Here is a 22,189-nt window from a genome sequence, read left to right as displayed (position 1 = left end):
TCTCTTTCAACTGCTTGAAGATTCTTCATATTTCCATCCATATTCATTTGCGATATTCCCTTATCAATTATGAGTTTAATGGGGGTTCTACTATTATTTGCCCAGACATTAATGATTGGTACTCTCTGAAAGTGTTCTTTTCAATAAATGTGTTAAATGAATGCTTGTTTAAGTAGATTTTGATGTATTTAATATGGTATTAATCCTAATTTTCCTGTTAAAAGAATCTGAGTTGAGTGCCTTTTGGGTTTGCATTCTGATCTCCTTTCTCCTATACTTCTTTTAAGAACCCTAAGTTAAAAGAAACATAAGTAGCCTCTCTGCCATAACAGAAATCGTGACTGCTGATGGTGAAAACACACACATTTATGGTCTGTTTTCTGAGCCCTAAGAAATAAAGTAAAAAACTTGAGAGATTCTTTGGTTTTTCCTTGACACTTCATTCTTGCTGAATACATAATTCAGTAGAAGCTAAGGCTGGAGGAGGGAAGGAGGGGCATACCATGGGATTCATTGCACTACACCACATTAAGAAAAGAGTAATCTTAAAATATTTACAAGTGATAATATATGCTGTGTTAAAACTCACTAGACATGTTTATGCAAAAATAGTAAATGAAACCTCACATGAATCCTGAGATGAACTATAACTGCACATTTAATTTATCAATTAATAAGATCAAGCTGGTTGCTAGAGACAGCTTTTTAAGATGTCTTACTGCCCCTTAAATATTTGTTCCCTCTTGCCTCAATGATAGGGAAACAATTTAATTTTAATGCACTGCTTTGAAAAAATAGGGTAAGATTTCTACCTCAGTTAATTTACCTCTTACAATGCTGGATTTATTTTTAAAAACAGTCTTCTATATACTTTGTGCCTTTTGATTCTCAAGACACTTTAAAAAAAATTTATTCTTATCAATTTCTGTTTTAATTTTTGGGGGAGAATAAATAAGCAGGACAGTACCTATTTCTTATTCTTTTTAGTGATTTCCATTTTTAAAAATTTATATTGCTGGAACCATGTGTAAAGTGCAGCTTCACTCTCACCACTGACAATTCAAAAGACATTAATGGGTTTGAAGTTTATTCTGTTTCACTGACTAAGATCAAATGGCCTGGTTCACAAAAAGAGTGATGGTTTTCTAATGGTTAGCCAGGCAAACTCACTGTGGAATCAGAGTCAAGCTGAGTTCCATCCTTCTCACACATCACCAAAAATAAAAATACTGTAGCCAAATTATATCCTTGCTAATACCTGTACAACTCTATTAGCCTTCAGGAGGGCTGCATGTATGCAAGTGAAAATATATTTTGACTCTCAGATCCCAGGATGAGTTTGCAAGGTACAAAGGTTAAACAAAACAAAACTCTCTCGTGCACATTTGTTCTACAAGTCGTTAAGACACAATAAATAGGGAATTTCGCAATGTGTATAGTTAGATGCAAATATAATTATGGATATTTCAGAAATGATATTTTGACATATTACTTAATAAAACATTTTAGAAGTATATTGCCTTTTTTATTTATTACAGAATTTATTTCAAGAGCACGTGTACTTACCCTTAGCATGGTTCTCTCTCACTTCCTTCAGGGCACACTGGCACCATCCCCTTCACCTACCTACTGTAGAGAGGATGGGGCCCACCAGGATGACCTCATCACTACCCATGATGTAGAAAGCCAATACCAGTACCTGAAACACTTCACCAGGAGAGGAGAGGAGGAAACAGGGGGAGAAAGAGAACCACTAGGATCTGCCTTCCTTCATCTTTTCATGTTTTCTGCTGCAGCACCTTCTCCTCCAGGGAAGCACAGTGACTAGCAAAAAAAGTTCCACAAGCCTCCTCCTTAGGAACACGCCCAAGACTATGCTTACTTTCAGCCTGGTGGAGGGCTTTTTTTTTTGGGGGGGGGGGGGGGGACGGACATTAGCCTGGGAAGTTAACACTGTGTTAGAACAAAGTACTAATTTTATATTATATAAAAGTATGGATGCACACACGCACTGTGCATGAAAAATAAATTGTTGAGAAACTAGATTCTGAACTCCATGTTCCTTTAAAGCTCAGTTCTCATACTGTTAAGCTAGATGGGGCCCCAAGACCAAGGTTCCAATGGCAGTACCAATAAAGTATAAGAAATTGGATAGTGCAGGATTATCTGCAAGACTCAAGGTTTATATCACACAGTATGTACAAGACCATTTTCTCAGCAGGTGACAGTGAAGAGAAAAAGAAAAGAGTTTGTCCATCTTCCAGATGCTCCTGAGGTTGGAAAATAGAAAAGGAACAATCCCACAGATAATAAGAGAACCTCAAAGTCCCTTTCTGAAGAACATGCAAAGACACCATCCTGGAAAAAGGAAAGAATAAAGCATGAAGGCAGTTACCATTACTGGCCAGGAACATAAATGCAGCTAACACATTTAGCAATGGGATTTCCATGCAGGGATCAACAGTGTCATATTTCCCAATAGTTGTGAGTGTGCATTGACTCCAGCTTGTTTGTTTTTGGCATTACCATAATTTGGTAATGTGAGCAATTATAACTCTGCTCATTTTCAAACACTTCTGGCACATGTTGAGTCTTCAGTGGGATTACTCACATGAGTAGTCAATGGGAACATTCACATGACTAAAGCTACGCATGTGCCAAAAACTCTTCAGGATTTGGATTACCATCAATAATTTGTAATGAACCTCTCATTCAAACAAAGAGAAGAGTGGGTCACACCTTTGCTACCATCTTTGGCTAGAAACTGTTTACCACAAGAAAGGGGACTACAAAGTAACACGGTGTACAGAAAAGCTAGAATTTAAAAAAAAATGTTTAGAGTTTTGCAGAAAACAGAAAAATTGTTCAAAGATGACAAATAGTGAAACCCCAAAATTTATTCGCACCCATGATTTTTCCAGTGCTGTGGAGAATGACTTAAAAATCAGTATCAAGGCCCCACATACCATGCTGCAAACTTGAGCTAAACCCTGAGGCAAAAGCCAAATCCTGAGGAACTGGCGTCTCTCCAGGCTGTTGGGATTGTGGGCCCAGACTACACTGCAGATGACCCAATGACCGCCCAGACTGACTGGGACACCCCACCTCACTCCACATCACAACTGCTTGACCCAACAGGGAATCCAGATGATCGTGTGATGGGGTGTACCAGTCCTGCACTGGGCTAAGACAGCTAGCCCCCCTTGACACACTCGGCCCCCTGTGACAGTCCATAATAAATTACTGCATTTTAATGTGATTATGATCAAATTTATTGCAATGCAATACCAGTATGATAATACTGCATTTTTCTTTTATCATTGATCAACTAAAATACATTTTAGGAGGCATTTTGCTGGCTATTTTTTTATGCTAGCTATTTGCATATGATTTCATGATCTGTTTGTAAAAGGTGGAAAATAAAACACTTAACTTTGCTCCTCTCTTTCCACTGGTGAGAAATAAGCTTTCACTCCTCTTACCACCAGAGTCTGAAGCCATAAGGCACCATCAGATCATCTAGTCTGACCTCCTGTATATCACAGGCCACGAACACCACCCAGCACCCACACGCTAAACCCAACAACCTAAATTAGGCCAAAAGTATTACAGCCCATGGAAGACTAGACACACACAAAAAGAAGTTGTGGGGGGGGGGAGGAGGGGAATTCCCTTCATGACACGTGAAGCATGAGCTTTTAGGAACATAAGACAAACTGAAAGCGAGCCCCTGGGCTACTGAGCCCTGCCCCCTACCATCACAAGCCACCCCCATCACACAATCACACTAGTAAATTTGTCCATCTCTCTTAAAACTAGTTCAGTTCTATGCCCCCACAACTACTATTTGGGAGGCTGTTCCAGAACCTCACTCCTCTGATGGTTAGAAACTTTCTTAGAGACACAAGGTGGGTCAAGTAATATCATTTATTGTACTAACTTCTGTTGATGAGAGACACAATCTCACCAACAGAAGCTGGTCCAATAAAAGATATCACTTTCACCCACCTTCTTTCAACCACCTTGTCTCTCCAATATCCTGGGACCAACAAAGCTACAATTACACTGCAGAAACTTTCTTCTAATTTCCTGTTTGAATTTGTTCATGGCTAGTTTATATCTATTTGTTCTTTTGCCAACGCTGTCCTTTAGCTTAAATACCTCTTTCTCCTCCTGCCGTTTACCCCTCCTCCACCCCCAATGTACTTATACAGAGCAACCATATCCCCTCTCAGTCTTCTTTTTGCTAGGCTAAACTAGCCAACTCTTCCAGTCTGCTTTCATAAGATAGGCCCTCCATTCCCCTGATCATCCTAGTGGCTCTTATCTGCACTTGCTTCAGTTTGAATTCATCTTTCTTGCATATGGGTGACCAGAATTGTACACAGTATTCCAAATGAGGTCTTACCAGTGCCTTGTACAATGCCATTAATACTTCTCTATCTCTACAGCAAATGCCTTGCCTACTACATCCTAGGATCACATTTTGCTTTTTCACAGCCACATCACATTGGTGGCTCTTAGTCATCCATGATTGACCCAGACCCCCAGGTCTCTGTCCTCTCCTGTAGCTTCCAACTGATAAGCCCCCAAGCTTGCAGCAGAAATTACTATTAGACTCTAAGTGCATGACATTGCACTTTGTACTATTGAATTTCATCCCATTTGTCACTCCAGTCTTCAAGGTCATCCAGATCTTCCTGTACAATATTCTGATCCTCCTCAGTACTGACAAAGCATCCCAACTTTCTATCACCAGTAAATTTCATGTGCACACTCCCGCTTTATGTGCTAAGGTTATCAATAAAATATTGAATCGGATTTGTCCCAAGACCAATCCTTGAGGAACTCAACTAGTAACCTCCCTCTAATCCAACAATCCCCCTTTTAGAGCTTCTCCCCTTTAGCCAGTTCTTTATCCACCTTACAATTCTGGTACTAATCCACATTATCTCTAATTTAACTAATAATTTCCCATGTGGTACTGTATCAAATGTTTTACTGAAGTCCAAGTATATTAGATCTAATTATTTCCCTTATCTAAAAAATCAGTTTTCTCAAAGAAAGAAACTGAGGTAGTCTTGCATGATATACCTGAGGTAAACCCATGTTGCATAACATCCCGTTTACCTTTTACCTCTATTAAATGAATTATCCTTTCCTTCACAATTTGTTCTAGAGCCTTTCATAATACTGAGGACAGAGTAACAGGTCTTTTAATTGTCTGGATCCCATTTTTTCCCCTTTTTTAAAATACAGGTAGGACATAAGTTATTCTCCAGTGATATGGTACTAACCCCAGAATGAATAGATGTATTTAAAATTCTTGCTACTGGACTAGCAATTTCATGTCCCAGTTCTTTCAGTATTCTGGGATGGAAATTATCTGGTCTGCACAATCTGAGCACATTAAACTCTTTTTCTTCCACCTCAGATGTGGAATTTCTATTTCTATATACCATTTCCATCAGCCATCCTGCCTTCATGACCATGTTCCATATCACCACCCTTTCTGAAACCAAGTATTCATTTAGTGTTTGGGCTATATGTAGATGATCTTTAATTTCCTTCCCATCCACACTCCAAAGTGGCTTACTGCTATTCTTTTTTATTATACAGCTTAAAAAAACCTCTTATTTATTTTAAATTTCTTGGCAAGAGTGAATGCAGCTTGATTTTTTTAAGCAATTCTCACTTTATTCCTACATTCTCTAACCTTCAAGATACTACTTTCTTTGCTGATCAATCCCTTTTTCCATTCCCTCCAGGCTCTCTGCTTACACCTAATAACCTTTTTGAAGGGGTTCATCCAGTTGGGATGCAAATTTCAGACAGTTTTTTGTACAGCTGATTTGAAGATTTTCCAAGATTTTCCTCCTCCACATTTAAGTCCTTGAGCTTTTCAAGCCAGTTGATTTCATTAACTAATTCCCAAAAATCTTCCCTTTTGAAATAAAAAGCCACAGTTCATTTTCTGGTTTTGATTATCCTTCCATTTAATTTAAACTGAATCAAGTTTTGATCACTAGATCCAAGGGTATTTCCTATGACCAGCTCTTCTATGACTCCTTACAACTTACCAGAACCTAGTCTAAAACTGTATCACCTCATGATGGTCCAGTGATGAAGAAAACCTTCGTCGATCGCATCGAGGAATAACCGGAACTACCAGTATTAGTAGCATTTATTCTCCAGTCTCTATCCTAATAGAACTTCTTTTACAATCCTTCTGCAGTGACATTGACCCAAACAGGCTCTTTCGTCCAAATGATCACTTATTTCTTTACAGTTAACTGCTTTGTTGATGTACAATGCGACCCCAAATGCTTTACCTTTATTCCTATCTCACCTAAACAGCACATACCCTTCAATATCTATATTTCAGTCATGAGTGCTATTCCACCATGTTTCTGTAATCCCTGTAATATACAGTTTGATCTCCTGCACCAGTAGTTCCAGGTCCTCTTTTTTAATTTTCCAGATTCCTTGAATTCATGTACAAGAATTTTAGTTGTGTGCCTCAGATCTCATGCAGTTTTCAGTCCAGATTAGGTATAGTCCTTTCACTAACTGTAACACCTACCTACAATTCTAATCAATATTTTTACTTTCTTTCCACTTGCTGAAAATACTCCTACCTTGTGGTGTTTCATTAACCATTACTAGGTCTTCATTACGCTGACTTTCCTCCTCTAGAGTAAACACAGTTGTGGAGATAGTGCATGACCAGGAATGCAATCCAGTTCACTCTATAAACACAATGGTTAAGTTCCAACTGCAATGCTGCCTTTCACCCTCCCTTACACCTGTGCCACTTCTTTGAAGATGTGGTAGCAAAATATGGCCTGGGAGAATCTTTTTTACAGGGATGATGATGATGTATAAATCAGCAATAATACACTGTGACTTTCAGCTCAGCTTCAGTTTGCAAGTAGGACAGTTAGAAAAACAACAACATTTTACTTAAATAATTTGTGCAAATTTGTTCTGAAAACCACCGAGACACAACAAACAGACTCTGATGGTGTCATTTTCAGACATTTATCAAAGTAGAAGTATATGATAATCAAACTAATGTTGGGTGAAAAGGACTCCATTTTAACTGAGGTGTATTAGATACTGCATTTGCTCCTTTGAAATCTTACTCCCAGAATTACCAATTTCTATTTTTATACTGAATGACAAAAAATGTTGATGTGATTCAAAATGAGGAGGAAATGTGAAACCAAAACATGTTACAGAGTGGTAGCCATGTTAGTCTGTATCAGCTATTCTCTGCAAGATCTGTTTAGCTCTGTAATCACGGTCATTACTCAGTAAGTAGTACTGGGTCAGAATAATAATCACTGAACTTTTCATTTTTAAAGATTTCAAAGCGAAAATGTTTCAAAAAGTGACAATCTATTGAAAACAAAATATAAAATAGCCTGTACAAAGCACACAAAAAAAAAGTGTTACAGTGAGATATGTATTGAACAGAGCAGTGGTTCTCAAACTTTTGTACTGGTGACCCCTTTCACATAACAAGCCTCTGAGTGTGACCCACCTTATAAATTACAAACACTTTTTTATATATTTAACACCATTATAAATGCTGGCGGCAAAGTGGGGTTTAGGGTAGAGGCTGACAGCTCGTGACCCCCCACCCCCCGTAATAACCTCAGGCCCCCCTGCGGGGTCTCAAACCCCCCTCCCCTCCAGTTTGAGAACCCCTGGAATAGAGGATATTATATGGACTCCACTAGCTTTAGGTTCTACTATCCATGAAGTTAACAATATGGTGTACCCATCCAATGCCCTTTATGGGATCTTTTTATATTTCAAAGTGATACCAACTTATTGTAGATTTTTAAAACCAGTGTACAATCTCCCTACAATTGCACTAGATGTTTAGATTCATTGTTTTGCTAAAATTATAATGTTGTCACCAATTTTTTCTTTGTACAGCATATGTTAGTAGTTTGCTTCAGCATTACCCCATGTACATTCAGTGTATTTAATGAATAGCCAGATCTGTGATTTAGAGCTTAGGCTTCTAAGTCACCTAGGTGCTTTTGAAAATTTTATCTGTAGCCTTTTCATTCAGTTAGCATGTGAAACTTTAAAAGTTAGATCAGACAAAACAGTCAAGGTATAATGAAGGGAGCAGAGATGGGAAAACAGCTGATTTTTTTGGTTTTCTCAGAAAACGTGGTGAAAAAGTTCTGTTTGGGTCAAACCAAAATGAAATATTCCAAAAATTTCAGTGACTCAAAAGTAAAAAAAAATTGGGTTCACTAAACATTTTGTTTTTGACAGATCAGCATTTTCCAATGGAAAAATATTCCATTGGAAAAATTCCAACCAGCTCTAATAATTAAGGTTGTCAAGATGGTTTTACAAAGAGTAGATTTGATTGACAGGCCTGACTTACTTCAAGGAAATTACAAGTTTGGTTGATAATGGTAATTCCATACATGTAATATATTTAAACTTTTGTAACATATTTGACTTAGTATCAGAGGACAGTGATTAAAAAATTAGCCCTAAACAATATCCGTAAAAAACACATGAAATGGATTAAAACTAGCTGATAGATCTCAAAAAACAGTTGTCAATGGGAAATCATTTAATAGGGTGCATGTGGCATTCCACAAAGATCAGTCCTAGGCCTGACACTATTCAATATTTCATCAATGATCTGGAAGTAAATATAAAATCACTACTAATAAAATTTGTGGATGGCACAAAGATTTGCAGAGTGATAAATAATGAGGAGGACAGCAAGGAATAGTGAGTAGAAATAAGGAGGTGAGTTTACCTCAGCATTGGTAAGACTGATACTAGAATATTGTGAACAGTTCTGGCATCCACATTTTAAAAAGGTGGAGAAGTTGCAGAAAATAGCCACAAAAACATTGAGGGCTGCAGAAAATGTCTTATGAGAGACTTAAAAATCTCAATCTGTGTATTTTATAAAAAAGAAGACTGAGAGGTGACTTGATTACAGTGTATAGGTACCCTCAACAGGGAGAAAATTCCAGTTACTGAAGGACTCTTTAATGTAGTGGAGAAGGGCATAACAAGAACCAATGGCTAGAAGCTGAAGCCAGACAAATTAAAATTAAAATAAATAAGACTTGTGCCTTAACAGTGAAGTTGATTGACCACTGGAACAAACTTCCAAGGAAAATGGTGGATTCTCCATCAGTTTTCATATCAAGATTGGACAACTCTCTGGAGGATATGCTTTTACTTAAACACAAGCTATTGGGCTCAATACAGGCTTAACAGCGTGAAATGTAATGGCCTGCGAAATACTGGAGGTCAGACTAAATGACCTAAATCGTCTCTTTTGGCCTTAAACTCTATGAATCATTTGGTACTGATAAGATAAATAAAGTAGTACTAATAAATTCACACAGGATCAGTGACTGCTCCACTGGAAATAAATATCTTGGCTTCTCCATGACACATAATTCCCCTAAGTATTTCACCCTTTCTATGTAGCAGCAGGAGACCACTATCCTGTGACAACGTGCTATTCCACTGATATTATCTCACTTGATTTTATATAATGGGGGATAGGAGTAAAATTATTCCTCAGAAGGCAAGCTTTTATTCAGGTTTTAGTTCTCACATGCACATTATAGCAAATCCACATTTTGACTTTTTCATTGCTTCAAATATTATAAATTTGAACAAGTGTGGCTTGGATGCAATATGAGTTTTGGTCAATACTAAATGTGGCTAAAATTTAACTTTGCTAATAACTTTCTGTAATATTAGTCTTAATATTGTTTTAATACAAATACACTCAAATTGTCTGATGTCTGAACCTAACACTAACTGACAACATCTATTAATTTCAAGAATAATTATTTTGGGCCAAAGAGAAGGTTCATCTCATAATTCACCCTCATTCTGGCACTTCAGGCTTTTACATTATACCCATACCTCCTAGTACAGCTGTTAGCTTGACACTGCTCATCCATATTACCTATGCTTCCCAAACTGAAATAAAATGTCTTATGTCCCTATGTTGACATGTCCAGATATTCATTCTTACCACCACCTGTACCATGTGCATACATCTGCCAAGAGATAAGGCAGAAGAAAACAGAACTGACCTCTGAATCTAAATTGTTTCCCGATTGCTTTGCAGGAAATTGTTCCATTAGGTATACAGCAACTCCCTTCATACAAAGAATGCAGCAATTAGACTAAAATTATCTGAAGTGTGTAAATCCCACAATATGAAGAGAAACGGGAGGACATAAAGGTGGGACAGTGATATCTAAATTAGATGGTATAATAGCATCCAAAGGAAAGTGGCTGTAGCACAAGGGCTTGGGACATTCAAATCAAGACTGGATAGAACACTGGAAAATAAATCATAAGGAAAAGAGATCGGCACAACCTGCAGTTTGGCTGTTAAATTTTTTCAGAGGTAAAGCAGAGGCAAGGTTTCATTTTGGGCTCACCTCTACCATGAAACAAGCCCACTCTGGAATGAGGAAACCTTTGTTCCCTAAAAGGTTTCTATGGTCATCTCTAGGATTGATCTCCCTCAAAACGTGAATAGTTCATTACAAAGTCATTTTCAGCATTCCTGTGTAATCGTGTTGTACAGACCGATTCCCCAAATTGTCACAGAGCTACTGAGTGTGCATTAGTTTCTGGGCAGAAGGACACTGGTAGAATTAATTGAGAGGAGTAAAGGGTTTAAGGAAAAGGCTTTATTTTTAATTACAACCTTTGTGCAGCATGAAAACGTTCCAATTGTTTCAGGATTCTTGTGTGAATCTTACTTTGAGAGCTCAGGCACATTCTTTCACTACGCAAATGACTTGTTGTTGTGGTATATTGTTCCTTATCTCTGCCTGGGTAAAGTGACAGACCTTAATCACACACTGCTCTGAAATACAAAAAAGGGGAACTCCAAAGCAGGAGATAGTCTAACTTTTATATCCTGTAAAGTAGATGCCAAAAAATTTACTCAGACCATGTGTGTCTTTTTACTCCAGTCTATAAATGTGCTCACTAATCATTACGATTGCTCTGTTTTCTCCTACAGACAAGGAGACACAGGCCCCTTTTTCTAGTGGTTTAAGGGAAAATAGATATTGCACAGCACTGAGATTTCACATTTTCTTGCAACTTTTAAAATCTATAAGACTTCCTCCTACTCTCCTCCTCATCCCAGTATTTCATCACAAAAAAGATAATTATTTGAAAATGAAGGGTATAACTAATCAGCCTCCTGCCAAAAGATGGGTGCTACCATGTATTATGTAAGGATCCACATACATTCCAGTTATAGCTCTTGGGGTCTGTTCGGTGAACATGAATGAGTTATTTATTCTGGTTCTCATATGCAGTAGAGCTTGCACACTTTAATCTGCATTTGTGTCGACCCTGCCAAATTGCCTCTTCTTTTCTGTGCCAATATATTTTCTGTGTGTAATCCACATCCTGACTGATGTATCAAAGATCTCTAGAAAAAATGTGCACCATCTGTTTCTTAATCAATCAGATTCTATCGTGTGTTCATTACATGTACAGCAAGACCTTATACGTACAACTGCTATCTAGTAGAGTACATGTGTTGGAATGTATGTCAGTAGGTGTAAAAAAGAGTGAAGTGGTAACAATTTTTTTGATATATTTGTTCCCTTGGTATGTTAATCCGGAGCTTTCAAATCTGAGTACATAAAGAGTTGACAAATTGATTCAGATTAACTAAATCTGATTTATTTAATTTTCTTGTGCATGTAAGCAGGGTTGAGGGACTGAGAACAGGGAGGTTGCTGCTTCTGGTATGGACTAAATAGCCTTTTTTAATGTTCTGTGGAACAGCTAAATATGTCACTGGTTTGGGACCTGATTCTGCAGCCTTGAAATGAATAATAAATATTCTACTGACTTAATTCACCTAAGGCCTAATGCTACTGAAGTCTGCATCAAGACTGTTAATGATGAAGCACAGTGTCTCAATTGCATATTCATATCTCAAGTACTGGTGCAACATGACAGGCTCAGAATACAGGAGTTCAAAAGAGACAGACTTTTCTTTGCAGAATTACCTCAATAACAGTTTCAAAGCTCATTTTTTGGCCTCAAGTTACTCTGACATTTGTCTTCCTTCACTCATTTTTCTCTTTTTTCCCAGTGGCTTAAAATGACATTGTTATACTGTGTGTCTGGAACAAACCTATTTGCATAGGAAACTGTGAAGCTTGCACTGCTAAAACACAGTGGTCTAGGTTAGGAACCAGAGATAGCAAGCTCTGAACAGGTGGCAAACATAGCGTAGCACAATATGACATTAATTTATACTGATGTATTTCACAATGGAATCTGGTTGCTAATTGAGACTTTAATGCAAGACTGTTCTCTGAGACAAAAACTGTCTCTGTCAAAGTATTAGCAATATGGAAAAGAATGTTTCCAGGGGGTTTCCAGGCACAATTCAAATGAGCAAAGGTATATATAAAATAATAAAGCATCATGCAGGAAAAAATGTTAAGCTTTAATTTTTGGCATTAGGTAAAATTCAGGATTAATGCAGCTGTGTGACCAGGGTGAGAGAGAAAGAGAAAAAACAGTTCACTATTTCTGTTACTGTGTGAGGTAGCGGAACTTACGAATTCTCAGTGACATTGTGAAGTTGCTTTTAGGAAAATTGCTGTATCGTGGAATGTCTCTATGTCTATGTGCTTTCACCTTTGCTGACAAGTCTGTAAGCATCTCTCTCCCAGACTAGATATAATTGACACTAGTTAACCTTAGCAGCTACTCTGACCAATTAATTGGTTTACTAAGGAGGCTGGCTGGAGTTGGGAGAAGCCACTTCCTCCAGCTAGTCTGCAGGAGGCTGGGGTTTGGAGACTGGAGAATTACCAGCAGCAGGTCAAAGGAATCAGGTGTGGTAGTGAAACAAACTCAGAGAGACTCGGGAAGCTTTGGGCAGGAGACAAGGAAAGAAACATGTTTTTCTAGCAGGGGATGCTCAAATTAGCTGAAGGAGCAAGCTGACCATGCTCAAAGCAAGCTGACCTGAAGGAGAGAGAGAGGCTCCATGATTAAGACAAGCTATGTGTTACAGCAGAAGGACCCTGGATAACCCCAGAGGACTCTAACCCCAGCCCAAAGAAGCCTTAGAGTGGTAAAAATGTGTGTGGGATTTTTTAGTTTTGTTTATATCTGTGTATTTCATATGCAGTTAAGAGCAATGGTGTGTTAAAATTCATTCTGTGTGTTACACCTATCACATGCCCTTAAAGAGTTAACCTGTGAACCCAGAACATCCACAGGGATGGAGTTCTGGGAGAGGGTATATTTAAGCTGTAGGCGAGTCTGGAAGGGTCAGTACTGGTTCCAGGGACTACGTTCGGGGCAGCTGAGAAAGGATGCGATTAGATCTGCTCCTCCATCCCCACCATGACCCATTTTCCAACTCTGCCAGTAGGTGCGGTTATTGTGTGTGGAGGCAGCAAATATTTCTGTGCGGGGGTGGGGAGGGCGAGGCTCCGTTTCCCCTTTCCACACCCCCACTTCAGATTTATCTGTACTGCACTGTAGTACAGGTGCCACTAGCTTCCATGCTGGCATTTAATCCTATCTGTGGTACGTCAATTGCATGACCTGGACTGGATTCATATATGATACCAGTCCTCTTTGCTTGACAGGTTACTCCAGTAACAACTCTCACCATCTCTTTTATTCGTCCAGACTCAGTTTTTCTACAAATTGTCACTTGCACCCAACCGAACCAAAGGAATGGTGAATAGCTGGCCCAAAATGCTGGCATGAGATAAAACATATAAGGTCCCCATTGACTTCACATAGCACATACATGCAAGGAGAGAATTTGGCTCCAGCTCAACAATGGATTTATATTTTTTTAGAGTTGTAAAAAGGAAATGCCCCTGCCTGAAAATTACAAAAACAAAATTAAATGGACAACAGATCTCCCTTCCTAGTCCCTCCAGATCTAACCCCATCCGAATCTGCTCTCCAAAGCACCCTGTCCAAACAGATGCATCTTCCAGCATGCCCTAAGGACCAATGAACCAGGGCTATATCAGACCAAGGGGAAAAGTGGAGGAGGGAGCTTGCTGCAGATTTGAGGGCCCACCTATAACAAAACTGTTATACTATCTGTATGACACTATTTATGATGATGATGTTTGGCATGCCAACATTATATATCAGAAACACTAAGTCCAAGACATTTGCAACATCACTAGAACCCAATGTTAGTTTACAATCATCTTTGTTCTACAGGTTGGTTTTATAACTCACATTACTACGAGGAGTTTATAATCTGAATATGAATGGACAACAACATCTGAGATGTCACAGTAAAGTTCAGCATGGATCATATTCGTTCCACTTTACAGAATCTATTTGCCACATATTTATTTATTTATTTATTTCTCTCTCTGGGGAAGGATATGGTCACTGTTATTTAAAAAAAAACAACACCTCATTATGGATGAAACTGGTACACAGAATATCATCTATTCACATAGGTGGCTCCAGAAGGCACGACAATGCACTATATAATAATGCAGTATCATCTAAGGATGAAATGTCAGAGTTCAAACATTGACATGCAGAGATTCTACAGGTCCTGAAAGTTGAGTGATGCTATTTTAACATGAAAATCCAAGAGACAGATGTCCCACTAATTTGTTAGATTAATTAAAGGTGACGTTGATTTGGCTATTCCATAATACTTCCCATTATGACATTGTTCTCAGCTACTTAAATCTTTGCCAAACTTTTAAGAGTTCGGTCTGAAATTTTCCATGCTATGTGTTTGTCTCAAACTGAATTGTTATGGAAAGTGTCAGCTAAAACATTTCTGGGCCATTTGTGAGAACGAGGAGAGGTAAAATTATGTTGTTTGGAAGAATTTTTTAGTGTGGGTTAATCATTTCACTGAGAAGCTTGAGCACTTCCATGCTTCACAGCAGGGACTTGGGAGTTTGACAAGGATGTTGACATCCTAGTGTCAGGTATGTGCCTTTTGCCATCCCTATGAAAATCCACCCAGATTTGGTCAAGTCATAACCCCTACAAAAAAATTATTAAAAAAAAATGCTGTAGCCCATGTTAGGTTTGTTACAAGTTATCAGTATTATTCTCCAGTGATTCTGTCTGTGCAAAGCATGCTCCATCCCCACATATCTGCTATATACCAACAAATTAACCATGTGCATCCCTATGGAACAACTGAGCACGTTCCATCCCAAGGTTGCAGAGGCTGATCAGAGAGTTTACTTGTAATTGCCCCTCCTGTCTGCTAAAGGCTGCTGTGGTGCCAAGCATTGGAATTAAGAGCAGGGATATTGAAAGCACAGGACCAAGAGAGTGAGGAGAAGATGGAGGAAGCAGCCTAACTCAAATGCAGAGGGGTAGGGAGCAGAATGGAGGGGAGCAGTGGAGGAGAGAGGGGATAGATAAGGGCAGAGGATAATGGTGCATAAGGATCTATAACCACTAAACACATTCTTCTCCAGAATCTGGAACTGAACCCAACATTCCTCAGCTGTCAGAAAATGTGTGTCAAACTCACTGGCAAAGTGTGTGTCTCATCCCCCTACAGCAGCTCATCCAGAAGCTAAGAGCCTGCTACTGCTGTCAGTTACTCCATTAGCTCAAGTAGTTAGGGTCTGTGCAGTAAACCTATTGGTCCCAGTGCTGATGATGACTAATGTGGGGATCAGTGTAGTTGTTCTATGTGATGGAATTTGTTCTTTCAGGATTTTGTTTGTTTTTTAAATATTAGGAAATTACATAAAAAAAGAAGAACATTAAAAGAACATTTTTTATGCAAAATCAAGGTTGCCAAAACAAGCACTCAAAAGTTAGAAAAATCCAGAATTAAGATTGCCAGTGCAACTTCACCGTGACCCCACTGTACATATACATTATGATCAGATACTACATACTCACCATCCTGCATCATTTAGAGCACAGAATGGATAGTGCTCAGGGAATGAATCAAGACCTTGTAATAAAGGATGCTGTTGTTTGCAGGACCACAGCCTCATTTGTTGCAGAAGTTAGGAGGCTTGTAATGAATGAGGAAGGGAACTGCAGGAAGAGAAAGGATGGTTTTGTAGTGTAGCAGCTGAATGCTGGTCTGGAGAACTGGATTTTATCCCAGTCTCTGCCCCGGAGTTCTTATGTGATTCTGGGCAAGTCACTTAAACCAAAATGTTCACAGGTGATCACTAATTGTGTGTTCCTCATTTTCTAGGTGTCTGACTTGAAACACCTGGGGCCAGATTTGCAGAAGTACTAAGTGCTCACAACTGCAAACCAAGTCAATGGGAGATGCACATTGAACGTATAAAATGCTATAAAAATGCTGAGCTCTCGGAAAAAAATCAGGTCCTGTTTCAAGTTGGACACCAAAAATTAATAGACTCATTACAATCTTGGCTTTAATTTCTCTCATCTCTCAGTTCCTCATCTGTAAAATAAGGATAATAATACCCTCTACAAGTATCACAGAGGAGTGAAGATAAATCGATAAGTGTTTGTGAAGCACTCAGATAGCATGGTGAGAACACCACAGAAACAGCCAGGAAGACATTAATTATTCTGTATTCAGTGCAGGGTTTGGATAGTGCACAGTCAACTGTCCACACACAGAACAATGAGAAGAAAAGAAAATGTTGAACAGTTGCCCATTCAGTGAGCACCATCCAACCTGAACTGAGTGAAGTACGGGATCACGTAATTAAGGACTATATCATAATGTGTACACACAAGGGAACTGAATTAATGGTGTAGGGGCATGTTAGTTCAAACAGTTCCTAACTTTTCAATTTTAATGTTATTTTAATTTAGAGTTGGGTTTATTTATTTATTTTTTGTTTCGCTGGTTTTTTACATGATCTATATAAAAATATATTAGTAAAATAAGATAACCAGGCTACTATTGAGCTGTATTTCCCTTGAGATATGATTAATCCTGGTAGTAAGCACTCTGATAATTAACTATTTGTAGGAGCAGATCCCATGTTTGCAACTTAGTTTTTCTCATTAAAATAAATTCAAGACCATTATAAATTACCAATTTCTTATACAAAATTTGAAGCAAAAAGCAATCACAGCTGTAACATAACATTGTTGAAAGGTATGTCTGATTACCTGGACTGATTTCAGACGCAGGCATTTTTAAAGTGACAATGGCACCTCAAATTTGGACGAAAAATGTAGCTTTAGCTAAAGTAAGCTATATCAAAACCTAAATCCAATTACAGGTTTAAAAATTTCCAAGGGGGAAACAAGGTTTTTAAAGAATTAAAAATAAAAATAAAACTCAATCCAAGTAGTGCAACATTGTGACAGCAAAAAAAGTACAAGAGATTAGAAATAAATTGAAAATACCTAGTATTTTCATTGTCCAAACAGAGAAATGCAACAAGTAAACAAGCAGCATAAAGTCAGAAGAGACAAAAAACCCTGCACACCAAAGGCAACAGAAGCCAATGGAACTGCTTGCAATACTTTGCAAAAACCATGTACTTTTTTCATATTTTCAGTTCTGATGACTACTAAGATGTTTGGGTTTTAATACAGTAAAAGCTTTCCTTTTTAGGCCACAATCCTGCAAACATTTATGTAAGTGCAGCATTCCTTTGAGTTCAGAGTAATTACTCATGTGCATGAAGTTTAGCTAGATTCAAATCAATGGCAGATACACAACATGGTTTCCTATTTCCACAGGAGCTTAGCAAGGCTGTGTTCTATCACCATCACTGCTTAATACTGACATTGATCGCTTGATGGATAAACTTGAAAAGGCAGCTCTCAGTGGCACGGAGCTGGACAACATTCTGCTTCGAGATCTTGCATACGCCGATGATATTGTGTTGTTGGCTCAGTTTGGTAAATTGCTGCAACTATCTGGTCAGACAAGAAGCAGCGTGCATTGGTCTGGTTATTAATCCAGATAAAATTACACCTCTGGTCATTATCATCTAGCAGCCTCCAGCTCCAGATTACAGTCAGCTCAGTATTAACCTGTCTGGATGGGACACTGAGCACATGACAACAGTCAAATACTTCAGCGGCACCACAGACTGTGTTGGAGGGTGTCTGAAAGATGTGGACACATATATTAGCAGTTACTGCTATGTTTCGGACCCTTCAGTGGCCTCTGTGGAGATACTGTGACATCAAACCTGCCACAAAGCTGTGGGTCTACAGAACCATGGGTGGTGATGAGCTTAAGTATACAGTATATATGTGTGTGACCTTTCACAAAGATAAGTGGGCAAACTAAAACATGGTGGTGGTTAAGGCCACCCAAGTTCATGGCCTTTTTCAGACTTAGCAGGTACACCACAAAGAACATGGAAACAACCCGCTAGAACAGACATAACAGAGGCAAGGGTGAGCTAATAGTCTCTAATAGTTACAAATATGTCATTCATATGCACGAACACGCCAGCCTACAGAGTAAGTGTACCCTAACATTTTCATGGGTCAGGAAGTTGTTTGGACATGGAAGGAGGGCACTTAGGGCTCAGGCCCTATAATAGGGGAAACTCACCATATTGGGTAGTTTTAGCTAGTTCATTGTTAGTTCTTAATTCTTAGTTTTTTAAGTAAACTCTAAGTTAGCTTCCATAGTCTTTCTATAGCTTTTAGCTCTAGCTTCTTCTGAGTTCTTCACCTCTCACTCAAGACTTGAGGAATCTGGACCATCGAAGTCTCTTGGCAGGCCAGAGGCAAGGCTGGTCCTTTCTCTGATCACCAGGTTGTCAAGAAAGGGTGAGAATACATTAATTGAGAAACCTGATAGTATATAATACCACCTGTACTGCTAGAACATTATTACTGCTTTTGTAATTGATTATTTGATAGCTATTCCATTACTGCTCATTTATCTCAATAAAAGGCTTAAAGCTGCCTTTTGTTCTCAGTGTGAGTTTCTTTGTCAGACATCCCAAAGGTCCCTGAAAATTCTGTGTACCCCGATTCTGGGTCAAAAACCTTATCTTCCAATCAGATTAACTGGCGAGTCTATGACCCATATTATCTAAACAATATTATTAATCACCCATAAAATCGAGCAACAATCAGCATGTATTCAGAGTTGGTGGCTTTCTTGGTATGGATATATTATTAGAATGGAGGACCAACAAATTCCAAAGCTAATGTACCAAGGAATGAATCTGCACAGCCAGCAATCACAAGGGTGCCAAAAGCTTTGGTGGCATGACAAGATTGCCAGTGATGGACATAAAGTGAATATATGGAAACAGACCACCTTAAGGATCTAACCAAAGGTCAATCTAGGTGGTGCTCAATCTGCAAAGAGACCACATCCCTTTGGGATTTGCTATAATGATGATAATGATGAAGTTGCGCATCTGTGTGGTTGCAGGATCAGGGCCGTAATCAGCCTATTACTCATCATGCCCCATTCCTCTACACACACACACACACACACTATTTCAGCCCCAGTTCAGTGAAGCACTCAAGCACACGACTAATTATTTTGATAAACAGGGGCTTTGATAAGTAAGCCAATGCATGGGAGCATCACTGAACGAATCAAGAAAAAGGAGAATGATGATAGAACACAAAGCTTTTTAATTACTTGCATGTACCATGGAACTCTAAAATACAGAGAAAGAAAGAAAAAATACAGTGTGTAACAGTTAAATAAAAGCTAGGTCTTTAAAAAGTGTGCTTAAATGTTCCAGTGGCTCTTTGTAGAAGGAAAAATTCTACCATCCATACACTATATTCAAATATTATGCAATAAAATCTAGCACATAATCAATATGAAACTGCTAAATTGCAAAGGTTGTTCGATTCAGAAGACTTATTTATACAAAATCTTTGCTCCAAAATACTACATTATGTGTGGAAATAGTCCAGTGTCCATTAATCAGAATTCAAGTTTTAATTGAACAGAACTGTGGAATATTGAATGTGTGTTTTTCATGTAATTGGCAATGCTTAAAAGAAAATCCATCCCCTAGTAGCTGTGTTACTGAAGGAAGAGGCATCCATTTTAATTCTGACCTCTCTCCCAGCATAATGTACATCTGAAAATCTTGCAGCTACCATTATTTAATTTCTAGGTTTACCCTCTTTTCCCATTTTAAAGGCCTGGTGAAAGGCCTACTGAGTTCAGTGGATGAGGCACCAAGTGTTTTCAAGAGCCTCAGTTTTAACACAGAATGAAGTAGGGAGATGGGCAAAATTAACCTATGAAATAACACACTGACAATCTTCTAATTTCTCTTATTTTCACGATCCATGCCAAACGCACATGGTCTGTGGATGAAACGACAGAAAAAGAACAAAATTATGTTTCATTGTATTAAATAATACGAGAGCTTCCATTTCATAGCCGTACAAATTTTCTTTAAATTAGATACAAAGGTCGCTGATGGTATTACACAAATGTTGTTTCGTTAGAAATGATCTGTAATATTACGTTAACACCATAGAAGCGTTCATTTCTGCTAAGACCCAGCTACAATTTTAGTCTGCTAGTAACTTTCAACAAGGCTTTTATACTTCATATCACTTTAGCATAAATAAATCTTAAAAGAAAATTTGCTAACGTGAGAGGATGTGACATTTGTGTTTTAATTGCAAAACCAAGCAATATTTTTACACGAATATGATCTGCTAGAACATAAACAGTAGCAAATTTATAGTATTTTATTGATTATTTTAGCTGTATATGAAAAAACAAATCTTACAATTCAGTAAGAAAATAAACATGATAGAAGGTCACTTAAGTAATGGCTGATGGGACTGAAACTACAATAGACTTTCCACAGAAATTCCTTGTTGTTCCTCATCATTTCAACACAGGATAAAAAAATACAAAGAAAGAGACAGTCGGACAAGAGAAATTTGTCTTCATTCCTCCACCACCACCACTCCCCCACCCACCCACCCACCAATGTTATGTGTTTATTTGCTTAATGTCATGATATAATAGAGAATGTCACAAAAATGTGCAGCTAAGTCATGGTGATGGGAGGAGAAAGGGAAAATGTGCCGGTAAAGAAAGGTGAAAACACTCAAAAAAGGAGGATCAAGCGCTTGAGAAGCCAATACCAGCTTGTGTGCCCCAGACTGCCAAATATCTAGAGGGAGGGAATGCCGCTGCAAAGGCTATGAACAAAGGCTATGAACACTCCCCAAATCTTTGTGCCAGAAGACAAACATATATTGTTTCTCCTAGTAAACCACAAACATTTGTACCCTGGAACAAACATTTGGAGAGCGTCCATAATAGCCTTTACAAACGTGTTAGCTCCCTTAAGATAACTGACCATCAGTTAACTCATGGTAAGTCACTAGTGCCTCCCAAGACATTTACACTACATGTCAAAAGTATTCACAAAATACTTCAGTACAGTTTATAGAAATGTTTTAGTTCAAAGGAATTTACCAAGAATATGATAAAAACATGGCAAAATAATTAAATAGATCTGTTTACCATCCTGTGTATTGACTACATATATATCTACATATATACTATGCACAGACACACAAAGCACTTACATATACATACACATGATTAAAGTAAAAATCTCTGACTTACAGCCCCCATGAGCGAACAGATCTACCAGGGTTGAAGCCTTTGCTCATGCTTGTGGACCTTGACCCTCTCTCCTCAGGGTCCCCCTGCTCTCCGTCCAGGTTACTCTTGAGAAGCCCATTCCTGGATTCAAAAGAACAATTTAAGCAGAGCTCTAGGGGCCCTCTAGGCCCCATAAACTGAGGGTTGCTTTTATTTTTAAGTGCAAAATGAGTCTCATCTTCCTCATTCACCCCACCCCCTTACACACACACACACACACACACACACACACTTTTCCTCTCAACCCATCTGTTTCACACTGTTTAATGGTTTGTATCCATCTGGAATAGCCCTGCACTGTCACCACATCCACAAAGAAACAGCCATGAGGTAGTGATACAGAAGACTCTGATCACCACAGCACAGTCCACACTTCTGCTTTGCTGTTTCATGCTAATTTCAATTTTTTTCTCCAGAATAAAAAGGTGATGTCACCCAGAATTATAAAGACATAATTACTCTTCCTACCTCCAAGTTGCCAACATTTCATTTTTAAAGTGGCAATAAAAGAATTTGTTTGAACAAGCTACCTCACCCCATTGTTCTTCTGAAGAATACTACTAA

At 38.5% G+C, this 22,189-nt stretch overlaps 1 protein-coding gene across 3 annotated transcripts in view; it reads right to left on the bottom strand.

The window, feature by feature from the left end:
- FRMPD4 (FERM and PDZ domain containing 4) overlaps positions 1–22,189 on the bottom strand; it is a 436,507-nt gene that overhangs the window by 387,984 nt on the left and 26,334 nt on the right. For 2 of the 3 annotated variants that reach the window (XM_084617940.1, XM_084617937.1), the window contains exon 2: positions 21,587–21,706. The exons of the other annotated variant lie outside the window; for it this stretch is intronic. In XM_084617940.1, coding sequence (XP_084474066.1) covers positions 21,587–21,706 — 120 coding nt within the window. The remainder of the gene's footprint in view (positions 1–21,586; positions 21,707–22,189) is intronic. 3 annotated transcript variants of the gene reach the window in all.

This window comes from Lepidochelys olivacea (assembly GCF_965140295.1).
Source record: "Lepidochelys olivacea isolate rLepOli2 genome assembly, chromosome: 1".
In the NCBI taxonomy this organism is placed as follows: Eukaryota; Metazoa; Chordata; order Testudines; family Cheloniidae; genus Lepidochelys; species Lepidochelys olivacea.
This window is presented reverse-complemented; position numbering and strand designations above follow the sequence as displayed.